This window comes from Pipistrellus kuhlii, unplaced genomic scaffold, assembly GCF_014108245.1.
Source record: "Pipistrellus kuhlii isolate mPipKuh1 unplaced genomic scaffold, mPipKuh1.p scaffold_m20_p_27, whole genome shotgun sequence".
Lineage (NCBI taxonomy): Eukaryota > Metazoa > Chordata > Mammalia > Chiroptera > Vespertilionidae > Pipistrellus > Pipistrellus kuhlii.
In genome coordinates, this window is record NW_023425526.1 from 639062 (window position 1) to 660730 (window position 21669).

At 47.3% G+C, this 21669-nt stretch overlaps 1 protein-coding gene across 2 annotated transcripts in view; it reads right to left on the reverse strand.

Moving 5' to 3' along the window:
- AFF3 (AF4/FMR2 family member 3) overlaps positions 1-21669 on the reverse strand; it is a 459937-nt gene that overhangs the window by 210965 nt on the left and 227303 nt on the right. For both annotated transcript variants that reach the window (XM_045587244.1, XM_045587243.1), the window contains one exon: positions 12005-12052. In XM_045587244.1, coding sequence (XP_045443200.1) covers positions 12005-12052 — 48 coding nt within the window. The remainder of the gene's footprint in view (positions 1-12004; positions 12053-21669) is intronic.

Consider the following 21669-nt stretch of genomic DNA (forward strand, 5'->3'; position numbering starts at 1 on the left):
GTCCCGGGAACCGCTCTTGGTGTCTCTGGATTCTCCCTCCTCCCCTGCCCCTCTCCTGGGGATCAGCACAGTGCCGGCTACTGTCGGGCAGGGGGAGTCCTCAGAGGTGTGAGGCACAGAGCTCCTCCGATGGCAGAGAAAACAGGCTGATGAAAGAGCCCAGTTTTCAAGATGCAGAACTCGGCAACTAGGACCCGCGTGAGCGCACAGTGAGCGCGGTGTGTCAGGGACGCTGGGAGGCATCCTGTGCTCACTGCGCGCCCCTCAGCCGACCCCGGCAGCTTCTCGCCCCAGAAGCAATGGACGCAGCATCCCCTGGCTGTGAGAAACGAGCAGTACTCACACAGCGGTCCGATACAGCGCCACACGGAGATTTGCTCAGGCTTCCATTTAAAAAGTATTTAGATTTTTAAAAAATCACAGTGTAATGTGTTTATAAAGTGGCTCTGGAGTCTGCGAGGGCCGAGTTTAGTCCCTAAGTCTCATAATTGCTGTGTGTGAACCTCCCCACATCTGAGGTTCCTCTTCCATCGGAGGGAAATGACATCACAGGGGGAAATGACATCTCGGGGGAAATGACATAATGGGGGAATGACATCATAGGGGGTCATTGTGAGGACTGAAAGAGATACTAGATGTTCCGGGCACAGTGAGCCGTCACTACAGGTTCAGCAATGCCGTCACTGATATTTCTATTGCGTGAAGCCATGGAGTCTGCTATCATTCGATCCTTTGACATCAGAGAAAGAAAGGTTAACACGCACTATTAATTCACTGGCTCTTGATGATTCTTAGAGCTGACAGGCCCGGCACACATTCGGTGAGGGACTCCAGTGTCCCAGGCTGCTAAGACACTGGGGCTTGGGTAGAACAGGGCGAAGGAACACGTTTTTAAAAAGCTCAAACCAAAATGATGGCTGCTCTGATTTCCTAAACATTTGTTCTAATTCACCAAAGACTGTGCTCACCGCCTTCATTTCCCCTCCATTTGCATGCGCTTGTCTTTTGATGTGGCCACACTTTAAAAATACATCATTAAGCAGACAGGCATGTCCCCCCTGAAGCTGGCCCTCTTAACAAATCTCCTTTTGTGTTCTTTTGTGCCGGAGTGATTAATCATCTCAGCCATCCAGGGCTGCTGCTGATGGGTGGGTGACTCCAGTTACCACGGCCCCTCCCGTCCCCGCCGCTGGAAACATGCTAGGAATCTGCACTTGGGTTTTTATCCGCATCACAGGGGGCTCCTCGCTTCGTACAGTAACTGGCCAACCTCCCAGAGAACTCGGGTTCATTTCCTGCCTTTGCCAGAGTCTGGGGTGTGTGTGTGCGGAGGGCAATGAGGGAAGGTCAGTGAAAGAAACAAGGGAACAGAAAGTTAGAAAGTCAGAATGGTAAGTGCCTATGAGGCAGAGCAGAGGAGAGGTTTCTACCCTGCTGCGCAGAGGGCCTGGGGCTTTATCTTATTCTCCTTTATCTTATTCTCCGGCGGGATCCTCTGTACCGCCTGTGGCCGGTTTCTGTCCCTCCTCTCCCCTCCGGTTCTGCACGGAGCCTTCGGAAGGCTTTCGGACTGGAAGCGAGTCTTTGGCTCAGCAGGTCTTACTCGGTAGTTTGGTTTCCTGAGAGGCAGCCGAGGTCGGTTTTGGGGGCTGTTCATTTTTCAGAAGCTGTTACTAACATTTTCAGTGAGATTTTAAGGTTCTAGTTTAGAGAGCCTGTTCTCCACCATTCCCACCACAGACAGACCCTGCTAACTGAATTCAAACATGTTTTTAAAAGCTGGCCACAGTTATTGCCAGGGAAGGGAAAGCTAAAATGGCTCATAAAGTAAGCATGCAGATGTAACTATTTTGACAATATTCCATTAATTAGTATGAAATTCTGGAATGATTTTTTTAAAATGTACTTTACATAGAGAAATCTACATTTGAGACCATTAGAAGGTATTTAGCAGTAGCTGAGGATTTAAATTAATGTTTAATAAATCCATAATAAGCATGCTGATCTCAGGATTTTAAAATCAGTTCAGAAGCCCAACCAATGCTCCTGGAGAAACACTTTAAAAAAGAGAAGAATATAAAAACCTTATGTTTAATTCCACAGAATCACAGACCTCTGATTTAGAATTACAATTAAAAAAATTAGGCACTAAAATAAAAACATTGTAATGGAAAAGCTGTAATAGCAGTGAATTGTCCGTAGATTACAACTTCTATGACTTTCTAGGAAATTCAGAGAGAAAGACATCCTTTGCACAAATAGCGCCCCTCCCCTAGTGGAGGGCAGGGGAAGAGGGAAACTAGGATGAGCGAGTCACTAATCAGCCAGGGTCAGCAAATGACAATTGTTCCCAGCTCAGTGTCTGCAGACAGGCCCAGGCCCAGGCACCTCCTGATTTCCATCAGATCCTGGCGGCGTGGGGAAGCGGTGCTGGGTGGGAGGCCCCACAGTGGCCTGGGCGCCAGGCAGCACTGGGCCAGGGCAGGGGGGCAGCACTGGGCCAGGGCACCAGGCAGCACTGTGCCAGGGCAGGGGGGCAGCACTGGGCCAGGGCAGGGGGCAGCACTGGGCCAGGGCAGGGGGGCAGCACTGGGCCGGGGCGCCAGGCAGCACTGGGCCAGGGCACCAGGCAGCACTGGGCCAGGGCACCAGGCAGCACTGGGCCGGGGCAGGGGGGCAGCACTGGGCCGGGGCAGGGGGGCAGCACTGGGCCGGGGCACCAGGCAGCACTGGGCCAGGGCAGGGGGGCAGCACTGGGCCGGGGCACCAGGCAGCACTGGGCCGGGGCAGGGGGGCAGCACTGGGCCGGGGCAGGGGGGCAGCACTGGGCCGGGGCAGGGGGGCAGCACTGGGCCAGGGCAGGGGGGCAGCACTGGGCCGGGGCACCAGGCAGCACTGGGCCGGGGCAGGGGGGCAGCACTGGGCCAGGGCAGGGGGGCAGCACTGGGCCAGGGCAGGGGGGCAGCACTGGGCCAGGGCAGGGGGGCAGCACTGGGCCGGGGGACAGCACTGGGCCGGGGCAGGGAGGCAGCACTGGGCCGGGGCAGGGAGGCCCACCGGGGTCAGAGTGGAGTGAGGCACGAGGCAAACACCTCACCCTCAAAAGGCAGTCAATCTGGGAGGTTCAAGAATGGCGACACCCGGCCACCCATATTTTATATCTGAGGGGTTGTTTTAAGCTTTCCTGTGCATGTGCAATAGTCATCTGCAGAGAATTGGTATAATTTCACACCCCTCAACTTAAAAAAAATAACACAAAAGACTGTGTGGCTTAATGATAATAAACACAATTTTAAAACGAATGTCTCGATCACTTTGGATAGATGTGTTTTAATGCGTTCTTGTTCCAAGAATTGCTTTACACAGAACGTATTAACCGTGGAAATAGCTTGGAAATAGCTTTGATTTCCAGCCCTTGATTCTAGGAGCAGCAACAAAGTAATTAACCGAATTATCCCTGCGAATTTATTACCCTGATTCTCCAACTTGTACATCACACTCATTATCTATCCAAATGAAAAGCGCAGGCTCATGGAAGATCACGGGGTGCACAAGTGGTGGGTGCAAAGGCGCTGACTTCCTGGTTCCTTCAGGAACCTCAGGCAGGGCACACTGGCTCCCTCCATCCCACTGCAGGGAGCAGGGAGCAGGGGGCAGGGAGCAGGGAGCAGGGAGGAGAGAGGAGGAGCTGGGAGGAGGGAGGAGGGAGGAGGGAACAGGGAGGAGGGAGCAGGGAGGAGGGAGGAGGGAGCAGGGAGCAGGAAGGAGGGAGAAGGAGCTGGGAGGAGGGAGGAAGAGCAAGGAGGAGGGAGGAGAGAGCAGGGAGCTGGGAGGAGGGAGAAGGGAAAAGGGAGGAGGAAGCAGGAGCAGGGAGCAAGGAGCTGGGGGCAGGGGCAGGGAGCAGGGAACAGGGGCAGGGAGCAGGGAGCAGGGAGCAGGGAGCTGGGAGGAGGGAGCAGGGAGCAGGAGCAGGGAGCAGGGAGCAGGGAGGAGAGAGGAGAGAGTAGGGAGCTGGGAGGAGGGAGAAGGGAGGAGGGAGGAGGAGCAGGAGCAGGGAGCAGGGGCAGGGAGCAGGAAGCAGGAGCAGGGAGCAGGGAGCATGGAGCTGGGAGGAGGGAAAAGGGAGGAGGAAGGAGGGAGGAAGGAGGAGGGAGCAGGAGCAGGGAGCAGGGAGCTGGGGGCAGGGAACAGGGAGGAGAGAGAAGGGAGCAGGAGCAGGGAGGAAGGAGCAGGGAGCTGGGACAGGGATTAGGGAGCAGGGAGCAGACCGAGCATCTGTGCTGCTGCTGTGTCTCTCGCTCCAGGCAACACACAGCCTCGCAGGCCGTGGAGAGCTGAAGTTTTAAATGAACACCTCAATTTTCGTTAGAGGACGGGGAGGAAGACAGATGGGGAGCAGAGACAGACACTGAGCAAAAGGTCAAATTCGTTGGTTTTCATCCACTTAGTCGGTATTTATTAGACATCTACTAGCCAATCACTGGTGCCAGCCCCTGGAGTGACTGCCAGCCCAATGGGGTAAGGAAGACCTTGGCGGCTCAGTAAGAGGAGGGGTGCCTGGGAGGTAGGGAATCCGAGCATTAAATCAGACTGGGGGAGTCAGGAAGGGTCCCTGGAGGAACTGAGGTCTCAGTGGGCCTGGCAGGTGAACAGTGGCTGGAGCGGGGTGCAGGGTAGACAGAGCCCATGCTAGGGGCTGGAAAGAGCCGGAGTTAAGCGCGGGGGTGAGGGAGGGTGGGCAGCACCTCGCTTTGGGGTGCAGCATGGAGTGGGGTGGCCAGGGCAGTGGGGGAGGAGCCCTCTGCCCACAGGGAGAGTGGGCAGGAGGCACACACTAGGCAGAAGCCTCCAGGGGGTTCAGGACCCTCTGGTGGGGAAGGGTCAGGATGACTGCAGAACCAGGAAGGTGGCTGGGGTGAGGAGAAGCGGGTGGTGGGAGGCCTATGGACACAGGAGACAGAAGGACGGATTTGGTGAGGAGCTGAGGGAGGGCGGGAGGCGGGGACAGCCGCTGCAGGAGGCGCGGGGAGGGTGAGGGGAGCTGGGGGAGGCGTCCATGCCAACGTAGTGGCACCATGGGGAGCAGCTGGCCAGGTGGGCATGGCACTCAGGACAGAGCGGGGCCCACACACACGCGAGACTGTGACGGCACAGGTGCCAGAGCAGCGGGAAGCGGCAGCTCCTGAGGAGGCAGAGCCAACCCACGTCCCAGGAGACGCCAGGGCGAGGAGACCAGGAAGCGACCACGCGGGGAGCAGAGGGGGGGGGGGGGGGTCAGAGGCTGAGGGCCGGCCTGAGAGCAGAGCCTGTGGCCAGGGCCTTGGGGTCCCCGGGGCCACAGCGAGGGCTCTGCCTCCGGCCCAGCCAGCGCCCCGGGGACACGGGAGGCGTCTCAGGGCGCGATGAGGAGACGCCGAGGGCAGCGGTGCCCCAGGAACCTTCGTATTGTTAGTATTACTACCACTTCAGCGGATATTTTAATATTTTATGCTTCTTAATTAGTACCCCCAAATAGTCTTTACTAAAAGACCCCACATATAACAATGCACAAGTCATTTCAGAACAGCACTTAAGAGAAACCCAGATTAACTGTCCAAGGCACTGAAGACTAACCACGGACACAGACTATAGTGGTGAAGGCCTGGGGTGCGGGACATATGTAATTCTTTCAACAATAAAGATACATTTTATAAAGGACATAACCAGACCCCTGGCCACCGCACACTCCATCAGCACCATGCCCCCGCACCTCCCCTGTGTGCCAGCCCGGGCCAGCGGGAGGCACCCGCTCCACGGGCTTCCATCAGAACCCGCCCTTTAGGGCAGAAAATGCATCCCACAGACTGCCAGCTCCTCTGGCTGCTAACACTGCCTCTGGGACTCTCACGGTGCAGATTAGGGGAGACGAATAAAGGCAAGAAGCATTCCCTCTCAATGGAGGATCCAGACCTTCCATCCCCCCGAAATGTCTGGGCTCAGAACAGATCCTGCAGAGGGGTCTCCTGCCCAGCCCCACTGGACATTGACCACCTGCGAGTGCAGCCAACTGGCCAGAAACACAGGGGCAGGCCCTGGGACATGGGCGCCCTCGGCAAGGGGGGGCATGTGAGTAGAGTTTTTGGTTTCAGCCGAAAGGACAAATAGAATAACATTTATTGAGAATGCAGAGAGGCCCTGGCTGGTTAGCGCAGTTGGTGGAGTGATACGCCAAGGTTGCAGGTTCAATCCCTGCCTGGTCAGGGCATCTATAAGAATCACCAATGAATGCCTTGGTAAGTGGGACAACAAATCAATGCTTCTTTCTTTCTTGTCCTTATGCTCCAAAATGATTTAAAAATATTTTTAAAAGAAAAATTCAAAATAAAACGCTGCGCTGTGAAGCTAATTTCTCTTGGACGAGCAGAGTAGGTTTTTCTCAGTGAATTTCTCACCTATGTCCCGTTGACTTAGGCTTTGATTTTATTTTACGACCTTTGATTTTATTTTACGACCATGAGTAATGGGAGATGCCGATGGGGCTCTCCTATAGCTACACCTGCACTGACTGTGCCATTTGTGGGCTTCGTTTAGTCACCAGTAAAATCTCTACTGTTTGAAACAAAAGAAGGAAGTGATAAGGAAAAGCTGGTCTGGTCTGAAGCAGGGGAGGTTCGACGTAGGCCCAGCTCTGCAAAGGACCCAAAGTCACTCACAACAAGCATCCTCTTCCTTCTCTGGTTTCTCTCAAGTGCCTCACACGTTCATGTGGGCCACGGAGCATGTGGACATTCAAGCCAAGGCTCCTCTCAGCCCACCACCCAGGCTCTGCATACATGATGTGTGTGTGTGTGTGTGTGTGTGTGTGTGTGTGTGTTTGGGGGGGTGCTCAATGAGGTGCACTTCATGTGACAAGGCGCTCAGCTCTCTCCTCACTTGCAGTCTCCCAGGTCACGCTGGAATCCTGCCCAGGAGGTGCCTTAGTTTCCAGAAAACCAGGGAAAAGGAGTTCCCTTTCTTTGTTGGCAGTCTGTCTCGTTACTGTGTCAGAAAACTGCGCTGGGTCTCCAGAACATAAATCACCACAGTTACCCGCTTCAGATAAACAGAAATGCAACTCTATGTAGATATTCACCGTGAATATTTCACGGACACTGCCACTAAATTAGCGTCTTGAGATGAAAGCCAAAAAGGTCAACTGCTCAGAGGCTGCACTGAAATGGACTCTGAATTCCCCCCTTAAGTCCCAGTCGGAATTCCAGCTCCGGTTCCCCTTTCACAGGCTCGCCCTGTCAGGCACGCTGCCCTCACCCGCACCGGCCAAACCTGCAGGCATAAGATGTGTGCATCCCAGGGCCCAGCCCTGCACAGCCCCATTAAGTTGTAAATGGCTTTTATTTGCTGAACAAATGTTAGCCATTCTATGCTAATGGGTAATGCAACGGAAAGCACCTCCGTACTATACACCGGAGCCTTTGCGTGAAATACTGTGTAACGCAGAGACCCGTCTGTGATAAACAGATGCCAGCCTGAGGGCTTCCCGCCTCACGCCCATCTTCACAGAGCTCGGTGCTAATGTCTCCCTCGGCTAAGTGAGTTTGTCAGTAGCACACAGATTTATTAAGTCCTAGGATTAAAATGCTCTGAGTAAAAATAAAAAATAATTACCCTTTAGAAGATAATGTAATATTTAAATGACTCAAAAACAGTCACCTCAGAAAAAACCGTTAGAGAGGCGAGGGAAAAAGAAGTTTGGAAGTAAAGTGGGAGCCCTGGCTGGGGGATTCGGCTGGTTGGAACATTGTCCCGTACACAGGAAGGCTGCCAGTTCCATTCTCGGTTGGGGTGTACAAGCGGCAATGGATAGATGTTTCTCACATCGATGTTTCTCTCTCCCCTTCCTCTTTCTCTAAAAACCAATAAAAAATATCCTTGCTAAGGATTAAAAAATAAATGATGTTGGTAATATTGGCCAGAGAACCTCTATGAGTTCAAGTGTACAAACACATGATCTGGCACTTCTGAATCGTAAACATGCAAAAATACACAGGTGGTATTTTTGAACATTAATGAACTGGGGACTTGGGTGTGTGTGTTGATTCTTAATTTAATAAAACACTGTAGCTGTTGGCGGGGGGGGGGGGCGGGGTACTGGTGCCAGGAGATGCTTGTTACAATCACAGCTCTCCCATCACTAACTCTTTGGCCTTGAGCAGGTTATGCCTAACTTCTCACCTCAGTGTCTTCATCTTTGAAATGGGGATGTTAACACTGCCTCCCTGTGGGCACTGTGAGGCTTCAATGCGTTCGCACATGCAAGGAAGTGAGTGTCTCCATCGTCTCTCCAGCATTTGGCAGTGGTTACAGGATGTCACACCTACTGCTAACGAGAAGAGATGTGAATGGAAGCTATGGCCTGTCTCACACACTGCGCCCTTCCTGTGACTTCTCACTGTTCAGAGACCTCACCGGCTCTGTCTTCTCAGGACCGGACTCCCCCAGCCTCTCCACATAACCAGCCCTCCAGCACGTCACCAGTGACCTTCCTGTCCTTTGTCCCCTCCATCGGGTGGTTTGCCATCCTTGTCTCTCTGGTCCCCTCGGAAAGTCTGAGCGCCGGGGAGCTGACACGCTCTCTCCATGGGTTCTATGGTGTTAGTCACAGTTTCCCCAGTGTCTCCCACCATCCCTCTCACCTCCACTGGCCCCCCGATCTCTCCAGGCAAATGCACCCATTTCTGTGGTTTTATCACCAATATGCTCATTAATCCAAATGTTGATTTACAGCTCAGTCCTCTGTTCTGAGCTCCAGACCCAGGTATGTTCATTTACGTTCTCCTTGTTACTGGAATGTCTCAAAAGGTACTTTAAACTCAAAATGACTAAAAATAATTTATGATTCCCTCTCTCCCTCGAAGCCAGCATCTCCCACCCTGCCCCCATGCCTGTGAGTGCCCCACAGAACAGCTCCGCTCTGGACACTGGCAGCAACCTCCACTCCTGTTCTTCCTCCCTCTTGCCCTCAATCCATTCCCCGTAGCAGCCAGTGACGCATTTACGTTGCCAACGTGATGACACTGCTCGCGGCTGAGTCCTTCACTGGCTCCCTATGCTTATGGGAACTTGAACATGGCCGAGAAAGGAGTCTAAATTCCAGACGCGGGAACCACAGTGTGGGAGCAATACCGATACAAAGCGCATCTGGCTTCTCCTAACTGCCTTTATCCACTCTGGCCTGCCCCGGCTTCCTGCGTCTCTGACCAGCCACGCTCTGGCATTTCCTCTGCTTGGAACCCTCGGCATCGCATTCCTTAGGCTGACTTCCTGTTCACACTCCAACTTCCGTTCAAGGTTGCTTCCTCAGGGAAGCTGTTCTTGACCCAAAACTAGGCCATGTGCCCTATGATAAGGAGGCTGCCATAAAACCGTGTTTGTCACAATTAACATTCTACTTCATTTGTAAAATAAAAACTTGCTGTATTTCTGTAGAGTCGAAGAGGGCATGTCTGGTTGGCCCACCATTGTTCCCCCAGTACCTCCGTTGTGGACAGGGCATACTAACCCGTTAATGAATATCACAGTTTTCATCATTTGAAGGCATTTTTTGATGGCCCTGGTCTTCCTGCAGAACAGAAGGGAGCTCTCACTGAACCGGGATGGCCGTGAGTAACAGTAACTTCGGTGACCTGGGATCAGGGGAGAGAGACTCACAAGGACAACTGGGCTCCGCCAAGACCAGCCACAGAAGACGGCGTCGAAAGGGCAGGGCACCGCTCCCATGGTTTACGGCCAACAGAACGTCTGTGAGCTGCCAGAATGGTACCCACCTTCCCTTTTGGAGGGTTCTTTCACTCGCTCACTCGGAAACTTGTCCACAACAAAATCGTAATTCTAAATTCCAGACTCTGGGGCCACCGTGTAGGAGCAATGCTGATGCACATCCAATACAAACACACATACAACAGGCTGCAGCCGAGAGTGCGGTGCTAGTGTTCGCAGGAGAGGATGTGCTTCGGGGCAGAGGGAAGGCGGTCCGGAGAGGGAATGGTGTGCCGAGGCAGGGGGCAGCCAGGAAAACAGCCCAGGAGAAATGGGAACACTGACGGGGTCTTTGAGGAGCTGCCTAAATACCAACACCTTAACTACCAACACCTTGGGCTGCCAGGCCAGGAGAGAGGCAAAGGCTCCTGGCAGCACTGTTTCCTCCGGCTCCGCACTCCTCTCACCCCGCCCACTCCCCATGGGCTCCCGGAGGAGGGAGCTACAGAGAGCTCCCCTGTCTGCTAATGCAGGCACCGCGTCCATTAACCTTAACCTTGCATACGCAAACCAATCAACGATCAGGTCGGTCCAGGCCTTCCCTTTTACTCACACCCGATTCAAGGTGGGCGGTGGCAGCGGTGGGTGGACTAGGGTCAGAGTCGTGGGAAGGTAGCAGTGGGGTAAGGAGAATGAGGCTCTCACCTGCTCTCTGAAGGAAAAACACTAATGCTTTACCCCTTGGGAGGCTTCCTCGGGGAAGCTGTTCTTGAGCACCTTTGAGCTTGCCCTTTGGTTGCAGCCTTCAATTTATTCTGGGTACACTGTACATTACTTAACTACATCCTTTCGGTCTGTGCATTACTCAGGCTCTCACTCGAACTTCAAGCTCTGCGTGGAGTATGGAGAAGAAGGGTCACATGACAGTTCTTCCATCTCCTCCGAGAAGAAGGAAAGGAGAGAGGGGCAGTGTTTCCAACAGCAGCACCCAAGAGGGCCCGCTGTGCTCTGGCATGGTTATTCGCAGATGGAAACACCATAACCCACCAAAGGAAGGTGGCCTAAACACTGGATATTTGGACTCAAGGAGGAAAGTACATTGAAAGAGAAAAATAGGAAAAGTACATCAGCATTTTACACTATCTGTTCTTTAATCTGAAACAAAACTCTCCAGGACCGAGAAAACAGATAAAAAAATATAACCTGTATTTTTTAACATATCCTTAAATGCCAGAAAAGAAGCTACCCGCTTTGAAAATGTTTTCTATATAAATCTCTACCAGAAAAACGAAAGTCAGTATTAATTCAACAAATCGAACTTTAATTCATTATTTTGGTCAACTTGAGTTCCAAGATTTACGTATGACATAATCCTTTCCAGGAAGAAAAAATATCCTGTCCCAGAAAACGATCCGATGGTTAATGTAAAGTTCAACCAAATAATTATATTACCCTAATTCACTAGAAATTCAAGAAAAAGAGTGTAGGGTGCCCAAAACTTAGAAACATAAAAATGAAGTTTTTTTCCTTCCTTTATAAGGAAGACCATACCATCTGGTCTAAGTTATCTTGGTGTTCTGCCGAATGCAGTGTCAGCTTTCTGAGAACTGTAAATTATTAGGTTACACCCCTAAAAATGTGAGTGAAGAGAAAAAAGGGATGAAAATGACACCGTGACTCTAAGTTTGGACACGCAGGAGATCAGTAACATGGGACAACAGCCCAGCCCAAGTGCCTCTGGGTATGAAAGGGTTCACGGAGGACATCCGCTCAATATGGCGGTGACGAAAGGGCAGGTTTATGAGAGTAACACGCAAAGTAATAACACGCAAAACGATTCAGAAGTAAATTTCCAGACTCCGAGACACCACTTCGTCAGAGTGCTTTCTGATTCCAGTTGTGTTTAGGGGGAAAAATACCAAGGCAACCCCACCTGATTGGAAAGTACAGATTATTAAAGATGCTTCTAAAAACCGGGGTCCAAATGGGAGCACAACCATGTATTTCACCTCAACTCTGTTCCTGTCTCCCAGCTAATCCTGTGAACACAGGGCCACCTCAGCCCCGGCACGGCACCCGGCTGAGGAGGGCTCCGGATCTCTAAGGAAGTGCGGCTTCACAAGGAGGCACCAAGGCAGCCTGCGTGATTCCCCCCAGAAAAGGTAATGCCCAACACCGACCGGCGCCCTCTGAGGTGCAGCCGCATGACTGCCTTCTATCTGGAATCCCGTCCAGCCCGTTGGTAAGATTGGTAAAGGAACATCCTTACCCGGATTATCTCCTCCACACAGCTGTTGGTTTCTCCAGGTCTACTCTCCTGAAAGCAAAGGAAAAACACAGGAATTAAAGCCAGATAGACGAGATTTATGGTTACAAAGAAAAGATGAATGTTAGCTCCTAAATTCAACGGAGTTTGGACTCGAGGAAATGCCTACAATGGCACCTACCTGTAAGCCCCATTCCTTCCTCTCCCAGCCTCTGATAACCGCTAACTTACTTCCTGTCACTATGACTTTACAAATTCTGGACATTTCATATCAATGCAATCATAAAATACATGGACTTTGTGTCTGGCCATTGTCACTTAGGATCATGCTTTCAAGGTTCATCCACGTTGTCCCCCATATCAGCACTTCCCTCTTTTTGTGGCTGAATCATACTCCACTGTATGGATGTACCACTTTGTGTATCCGTTCATCAGCTGGCGGGCATTTTGTTGTTTCCACTTTGCCTACTGTGATAGCACGTCTGTGAGCTGATGTGTGCAGGTTTTTGTTTGGGATGTAACTGGAAGTGGAATTGGTGGCCATATGGCAGTCCTCTGCTGAGCGTTTTGAGGAACTGTCAAACTGCCTTCCCCAGTGTCTGTCCCATTTCACATTCCCACCAGCAGGCCCGACTTCTCCACATCCTCACCGACATTGTTATCCTCCGGGCTTGTTTTGGTGGCAGCTACCCCAGGGCAACGAAGTGGTGTCACATTGGTCAGTGATGCTGAGCATCTCCAGGTACATGTTGGCATTTGCATCTTCTTTGGAAAAATGTCCTTTTCCATTTTTTAAATTGGATTGTTTATCTTTTTATAGTTTTGTGCTAAGAATTCTTGTTATATTCTGAATATTAGACCTTTTGTCAGCTGTATGATTTGTATATATTTTCTCCCATTCTATAACTATACTCTCTTGATAGTGTTCATGGATGTACATTTTTAACTTTGATGAAGTCCAACTTACCTGTTTTTTTTTTCTTTATTGTTTTATTTTTGGTATCATATCTAAGAAACTGTGGCTAAATCCAAGGTTATGCAGATTTACCCATTTTACCTGAAGAGTTTTACAGTTTTAGTTTTTATATTTAAGTCATTAATCCAATAGTTTGAGAACTTTTAGATAAAGAAACATTATCCTTGTATAGATTATTCCATTCTAGACTCCTTATTAAAAGATCAATAACAAAATGTGTAAGGCACAGCCACAGCAGCTAATGGTGCATGAACACAACATACATGTCCATCCTTATAAATCAAGAAAAACTGTGTTAGATATCATGACAGAATTAGCAATACTATTTCATTGCCCTCTCCTACACTCACCCTTTCTTTTGTTCTTTTAAAGGTTACAGTTTGGTGACATACATCTAATGAGTCCCCACTCCACCCCCCAGACTTACTCCGGATTTCTCTGGAGATGTCACTATGCTGACACTCTGATCAAATTGGCTCAGAGTTGGAACCTGCCCCAAACCTGCTTCCTTTCCAGGGCGGCCTGAGGAACCCGTCACACATGCTACCTGTAAATTCTGACTCAGGCAGGGGCTTGGCGACCCTTTGAAACGATCTTTAGAACTTAGTGGTGGGAATGAAGGTCTCAATTAAAAAAAAAAATGTATCCTTAAACCAACAACTATTTCTCTTACTCTACTTCCAAGTCTAAATCCTTTCCTACCATGTAACATTCGGGTAGAGCAAGTACTCCATTCTCGGTGTATATTTTCCACCCTAAAACAATGAATCAAGGAAAACTTGATTTCATGGTCTCCTGGTGGACTCACCCAGATGCACAGTACACTGAAAAGAATCATCAAGTTAAACTTTGGGTTTGACCCCTTAAAGCTAAGCTTCTCCTGAAAGTAGATTTATATACATGACAGGGTGCTCTTATAAGTAGCTCTCCCTGTAACCCTATAAGTTTCCATGACCCTACTCTGAAAAGGGAATGCCCAGAGGGAAATGTAGTGTACATGCCCCAGAGTTAGAGTATGTAGAATTACTATGGTGGGTCATCTCAGGGAGCTCCAACCGTGAGCTCTGATGGTCTAGAATGACATCAGGTCTTCTGTACCAGGAGGGCCCCTTGCAAAGTTGAGGAGGTGAGACCAGACCCAAGGACTTCTAAGAACAGTCTCAGGCAATCCGGGCCTTAAGGTACAAGGTGGAAGTCCCCAGCAGGGAAACTCTGGCCTTTTCTGAAACAGTTCTGACTCCTGGTGTTACAACAAGTAGAACCTAAGTAGGGTAATACATTGGGTTTGAATCTCTAGGAACCTGTCTAGAATGGAGTGGATGCATGAGATATGGTATTAAAGAAAGTCTGAATGAAAAGGAAGCCTAGAACTCATTTTAGACCACTCAATGACCCTAGAGATGGAGAACCGTGGCCCAGACGAATGGAGGACTTTGTTCAAAATCATTCAGGTGGCAAAAAGCAATCAAGGCAGAATCCACATACATCTCCTCAACCCCAGTTCAAGTTTAGAACTGCCTCAACTGGAGGTCACTGTCATGTTTGAAAGGAAAGCACGTGGATAGTGCTGGGGTCAATTTCCCCCTTCCTTTCAACGCTGCAAATTCTCCAACACTTGGTCACTCTGTCTCTCCCTCACTAGCTTCTGACATCGCATGTGGAGACCAGAGCAGGAAGTGATGGGAGAGGAAGTGGAGAGAAAGGGTTAAAACTACTATCCTTTCTCTGGCATTAAAGAAGGAGAGACAGGACTTGTGTGCTCTGAAACTGGAGGACAGAATTCCACCTCTTCCCTCCCAAACACACAGAAGGGGGAGGTGGGGAGGCTGTGCTGGCAGTCTGTAGGGGTGAGGGGAGACCAGAGGGCCCTTCACCTACTTGAGATCTTTCTCAAAGCTGGTTTCAGTTGCAGTTGTGTGCTTGGATTATAATTACATTTAAAACTTTCAGTGTTTATAAACAAGATTGAAGCATGCCTGTAATTTACATCTCCAAATTGGAGTTTATTTTCTCACAGCAAAGTTCCTGCTTCCCTTGGAAAGGTACCCACTGAGAAGCAGGGCTGCACAATGCAAATGTTAATCACTCCGGGTTTTCCGAGGGTTTGTAGCTGCTGTTCATGCTGAGCCGCTGAGCTGTTGTTCTTATTTACTCCGACTTTGATGAACCCACTCCATTCTGCCATCATTACGTTTTGGAATCTGTCATAACAGTCTCACCTCATTGAATCTCCGAGTAAACTTCAATTAAAAGCGAGCAACCCCAGCTGATTCTCCTCCACAGCCTGGTTTGTCACGTTCCTTTTCCACGGAACTGCTTTCCCCAAATCCTACCACTTAAGGATGCACACCACACGTCCTGCCAGGGAAACGCGAGCAGCTGAGTACAGCAGGCCTCTAATGATGCTGTTTCACCCGTCAATTTGTTCCAGTATCGACAAGACGCCATAGAAACTTAGCTCTTGTTTACATCAATTAGTCTATGGTAAAATTTCACTATACATCAGCTCCTCTTAAAGTCACCAAACCTATTGACCACTGAGCGAGGACTTACTGCAGAGCTCAAGAAGCAGCCAGAGCTGCTGTCAGTGAGAGCAGAGCCCCTCATTACCATGCCAGGCACAGCGCCCTGGAAGACGCAAGCGAGGCTTAAGGAGAAAACACTTGATCAAATCAGTGGGAAATGGCATTTCACTGCAGAGGCGATGAAGCCTGTTTTAAAAAATAGCTTAACTCTTCATCGGACACATTTAATGCAGAACTTCCATTCTAAAATAAACTACTTTACAGTCACAGCGCCTTTGTCTGCAAGCTCTCAAAAGGCCCTCAAGCGTTTAGAAATTGTTTATCACATGCACCCTCTTAAATACTTCTCCAGAAGTATTTTAAAATAAATCTTACTATTCTCGATTTACAGGACACCTCAGATACGAAGAAATTAAGTGTGCCATCAATGCCACCAAAACAGTGGGTGAAGGTCTGAACTCAAATTTGGGATCATCGTAATTCTGTATGAAGGCCGTCCAGTCACTGACTGTGCCCCCAGCCTCACCTGAAGCCGGGGTTACCTGTGGACCAGACGGCAGTCGCCAGTTCTCTTCCACATTCAGCCTGTCTTACACCCAACCGGACACGTCCCCTTCCGAGGGCTGCACTGTTTCTATCACCCAGGCCGAAAGCCCGGCTTCATCCCTCATCAGTCTCCTCCTTATCTCCTGAATCTGACCACCATTCACATCCATCTCTTCCTCCATGATCCTACTGTTACCATAGCGCTAGACATTTATACAATGAGAGAAAAAATAAGCAAACAAAATCATAAAAGATCTATAAAGGCATATAATAAAAATGACAGCAGACAATATTAACTAAAAGACAGGTCATGGAAAGAAAGAATTAGAGAGCACAATACAGAGGGAGTAAAAATAGGGCATTAATAGGAATGCTAGGGAAAAGGAAGGGAAATAGAAATATTATGGATAGTAAATATATATTAATCTACCCCTATTTTCCCGAATAGACAAAGGACACTCCTTCAAAAGCTACATAGGAAGCTAATTCAAAAAATAAAATTAAATGAGGCTAAATTAATAGATAAAATGAACTTGGAATGCTAAGAGGAAACCCCGACTTCTCAAGCATGCCTGTGATAGTTACTGAATGGTACTTACTGAAGTGGTCATACACACAGCTACAAAACAGCTTCAAAAAATCCCAATAAGTAGCTGTGTTATAGCCCAGTTTCCTTAACCACAAATTATCAAAATACAATAATAAGTGATGAATTAAACATTGTGCAGGCATAAAATCTCCTAGAATTCTTGGAATAAAATGGATATCATACACTTATAAATAATTCTTTGTATTTACAGAAAAATAAAATTAAAATGCTGCAAAAGAAAATTATGGGATGCCCCCAAAGATATTATTTGAGGCAAATTCATATACTAAAAGTTTTAATTATTTTTAAAAGGAAATTTGTGTACTAAGTAATATATTAAATTTTTAAATGAAAAGAAACATACAAAAGGAATAAATAGGGAAAACCAAAGAAATATTTATAAAACAAGTATCAGTAGAATTTATAAAACCAAAATACACTATCTTAAAAACACCCAAAATAATAGAAAGGGACTTAAAAATCTGTTCAATAAAAAGAAAGCCCAAATAAACATAATTTGATATAGGGAATAATAAAATATGTGGAAAAGATAATTATAAGAGAATATTAATATTAAAGTAGAATACTCGTAAGTAAAAGTTTTTATGAAGTTGGCAACTTTTTGAAAAACATCTGACATAAGAAATAAAGAAAAATAAGATTAGACCTACAAACTTGAGAATGTCATCTTCTATAATTAGGTGATTAGCCAGACAGTTTTAGAGTGAAATATTTCAAAGGAAGAACTATTATAATTCCCATATTCTTTCTTTTCCAGAGTAGAAAGTACTAGAAACAATACGACTTATAAATTAGTATAAAAATCTAATGTAAAGAAGTTAAATAAAAAATCCTACACAGAATATTATAAATATAATTTAATATAAATCTCTCCTGTAATATCAAGAAAAATAAATAAGGAATAACCTACACAAGAAATGTTGGAAACCTTTAAGAGAAATCTACAAAATTCTACTAAAGAATACAATAAATAATAAGTAAATAAATAATCAATCCATCTCTAAAAGGGACTGAGTTAGACTTCTCAAATACTTCCCAACTCTAACATATAATAATATCTCAAGAGAAACAAACCACAAACTGTATTAACGTAAAATAAGATGCGATGAAAACCATGTAACAAAAAATGAACCATTTAAAAGTGTGCACACAACTCAGTGGCACTTATGCACTCAGTGCTGGGAATCACCAGCACTTCTGTCTTGTCCTAAAATGTTTCTGTCAGTCCAAACAAAACCTCCGGCCCCCTAAGTAGTTTCTCCACATGCCCCTTGACTCTTTTTAAATATGACTTTTTTTTTGTATTGACAAACACGATACTGAACTAAAGAACAAAATCAGAAAAATGTTGATGAGTACATTTACTTATATTGGATTTTATGGTTGATACAATTCTCATTTATGAGTTTATGACCAGCTCCTGGCAAAATACTTGTTACCACATAGTAGGCACTCCATGGTGTGAGTTGAATGGATAAATAAATCATTGGTCAATATACTAACAGAAAAAGAAAAAAAGACTATTTACAAAGTAATATGGCTGGTCGTCTACATTACAAGGAGAGGTCTGCTCTACCCACAAATGAAATAAATCATCACTAGAGTTATCCTAAAGACAAATTCTCAGAACATCAACATTTATTTACTTCAATAAGTTAAGCTTATTCTGATGAGTATAGAAACCATTAGCACGTTGGTGTCTGTAAATCAGAGAACAAGTATTAGCCGTCTAGCAGCAGGCAATATTGCCAAAGAGTTAATAATCTTTCTATCAGATCCTTAGCCATAGGACAAGGTCTTTCAATTATGTGATTATTTTCATAATGAAAATCAGCGATCTCAATCAGAGGCTGTGGTTAAAAGTGCACTGGTTTCCAGACAGGTAAGTGGTCTGTCAGTGCGATGACCTTGTCAAAAGCCACTGATGACATAAAGAGATGCGAACTGAGACAGTGGCCTTACGTCCTGATCACTAATTGGTATCCAGTGCTTCCCCCTTAATCAAGAGCCCGAGCACTGTGTACCGGGGCATCTTCCACTCTGTCCTGACAGTGCTGGGAAGAAACCACAGAACAGATGCTTCCCACTTGCTGTCTGACTCTGACAAGGGTACTTCACGCCTCTGTGTCCTGTCAGCTAAGACGGAGCGGTCACTGCAGGAGGGAGACCATGCAGGCTCAGGCAGGAGTGACGAATCCTCACGTGACAGGCAGACTCTGGTGAGACTTCTAAAACAGACCATTCCTTTTTGACATTTTCCTGAACCCCATCCTCTGCCCAGTCTATGCAACCTAATAAACAATATGTGTTAGGTAGCAGAAGGCTTGCTATAATATAGTCCTTTTTTTTTCTTAAAAGATAGAGGGAAGTGTTCAGAAAAAACACATTTAATTATCATATATCGATAGAAGTGGCAGCACAGTTTTCTTTTATAATCATGAAATTCTGAACATAAAATTTATGCGACGCAGAGTCCAGCCCAGTGAGGCTGGAGAAATTAGCCAATTACAGGCGCTAAGGACTGCGCTAATTTGTGTCCTATGGGAAGGCAGGTAACCAATCCTCTTCAGCAGGAACTGAAACCACTATTATACATGCCAAAAGTGGTGCTATGCGTTCGACAATATTCTATTTGGCACATGCTATTCATTTGACTTCAGCATTTTTCCAAAAGAAATGAAGGACAGATTCACAAATAACCCTTAAAATGTGATGTGATTACAAGTCTTTTTTTCTCCATCATCATAGCACCTTTCCAAAGAGCTCTGGGTCTGTCTGACCGCCAGAGAGCGTCATCTGGGTGTGCCTGACAGGGACTGGTTGTCTGTATGCTCTCTGAGGAGACGGCTGTACGTGAAAGCCGGATGAGGAGAGACCACTGCGGTGAGCTGGGAGCAGGGAGGAGGCTTCCTGAGAGGTGGGAGCGGGGAACATGGGAAACGGGAGAGAGAAAGTGGTACACATTTTTACTGGCCGATGAAAAATTTTAAATATTATGTTTTATATTTTTAAATAAATCTATCTACAATGCCACACTTACATGCTTTCTTCTTTTTCACTTTTAAAAAACTTTGTGTATATTTAGAACATTTTCATTCTTGACTCACTATGACTCTTGGAAAATATTTGCAGGCTGTTGGAGAAGAGCTGTCACCATGGCAATGGCTACTCCTCGAAAATGCTCAGTTCCTTCAAAGTGTCCCCAGTGTAAGGCCCAGTGAGCTCAGCGGCGTGTGGAACTTGAGCTACCTGGGGCTGAACCTGGATGTCTGTCCACACATGCGCCCTTTCCTCTCTCCAGGCAGGCCTCAGAGGCCCCTGGAAGAACTGCTGTAAAACCCCACCAGGCAAAGCCATCCTTTACTGAGGGCCTTGGCGGCCATCCAGGCAGAGGAGACGGGCCTGCTCCAGGGCCTACCAGGAAGAGGGCAGACTGTCTTCCACCCCAACCCAAAGCCTCTGGTCCCAGGGGAACACACTCGCTCTTATCCTCGTATGCTCACTGCTGTCATAAATCCCTTGGGTTGCAATCAGAGGGAGAAAAACAAAGGTTTTACAAAAGTTTTGGTATGAAATAAACGCAACATTTGAACAATGCTGAGGTTATTACGGCGAGATCTCATGTGGACAGGACGCAGGCATTCGCTTTCCAACGAGATCTAACACCGGGCGGGGGATGCTCCAGCCACAGGGACCAGCTGGAAAGAAATCCATTTGTTTGGGTCACTTTCTGGTTTCACAACCTTTGGCTTCCTCGGCTTTTTTCGGTAGATATTACAGAACGGAACTGATCATAAGGCAAACCTCTGCACCAGAAATCTCTCTACTGAATGGAGACAACCTTAATTATGTTTATATATAAAAAAGAAAAGACTGGAAATCTAATTAAAACACACCCAAGATTATGTTGGAATAATTTAATGAAAAAGATCATTTTGTGATAAATACCAACAAGAGCAGTAAAGTTAAGTCAGAAAATATGAATAAAAATTAGCCAAGGGTATTTTCTATCTAACACACATGTGTCAAACACAAGGCCCGCGGGCCAAATCCGTCCCGCCAGGCCTTGCAATGTGGCCCGCACCGCGCTGTCATCACTGCACTCCGCTGCGTTTCCATCACAATGACAGTTTATGACTGTTCAGTAAACCGTTCGGCCCGCGATTTAGGCTGGATTTTAGATTTTGGCCCCTTCTCTGATTGAGTTCGACACCCCTAATCTAACACCATGGCTTAAAGGCCTAGAGAAAAAGCAAGAAAAGAATCACTCAGTCATGCATCAACCCTCCTCTCACACATGAAGCCAAAGAACTAAGAGACAATATGTGATTATGGACTCAATTTCCAGCACTGGGGAGGGAGGTGAGTTGTAGAGGCTCCTTCTTATAGGTTAAAGAATAAAGACACTCAGAACCTTAGCAATCCTGATGGAATAAAATATATTTTTATTGATTTCAGAGAGGAAGGAAGAGGGAGAGAGCGATAGAAACATCCATGATGAGAGAGAATCATGGATCAGCTGCCTCCTGCAAGTCCCCCACTGGGAATTGAGCCCACAACCCAGGCATGCCTTTGACCGGAATCAAACTCGGGATCCTTCAGTTCACAGGCTGACTCTCTATCCACTGAGCCAAACCAGCCAGGGCTATATGAGTTATTTATGGGGGGGGGGGGGGGGGAAGCCCACCCTAAAAAGAATATTCTAAAAGTACCAATCTACAGGTATGGAACAAGACCTATTACAGTATCCAGTAAATTAAATAGACTAATTGAGTAGAGATTTGAGAAATTTTAATTAATAATTAAGCAATCAAAGTATCCAATATGAAAATCTATTACAATTTGTTTACATTATTTAACGTCAAGCTCTTCAGTTCTGTGTGCTTATAATTAGCAAGCTGTAAAATATGCCATCCATGGAAACAGAATGAGGACTGTTTATAATAATAATTGATATTCATTTTCAGAGAGAGGTAGGTTGCAGCAAACCAAGGGTTAAACTCATCACCGA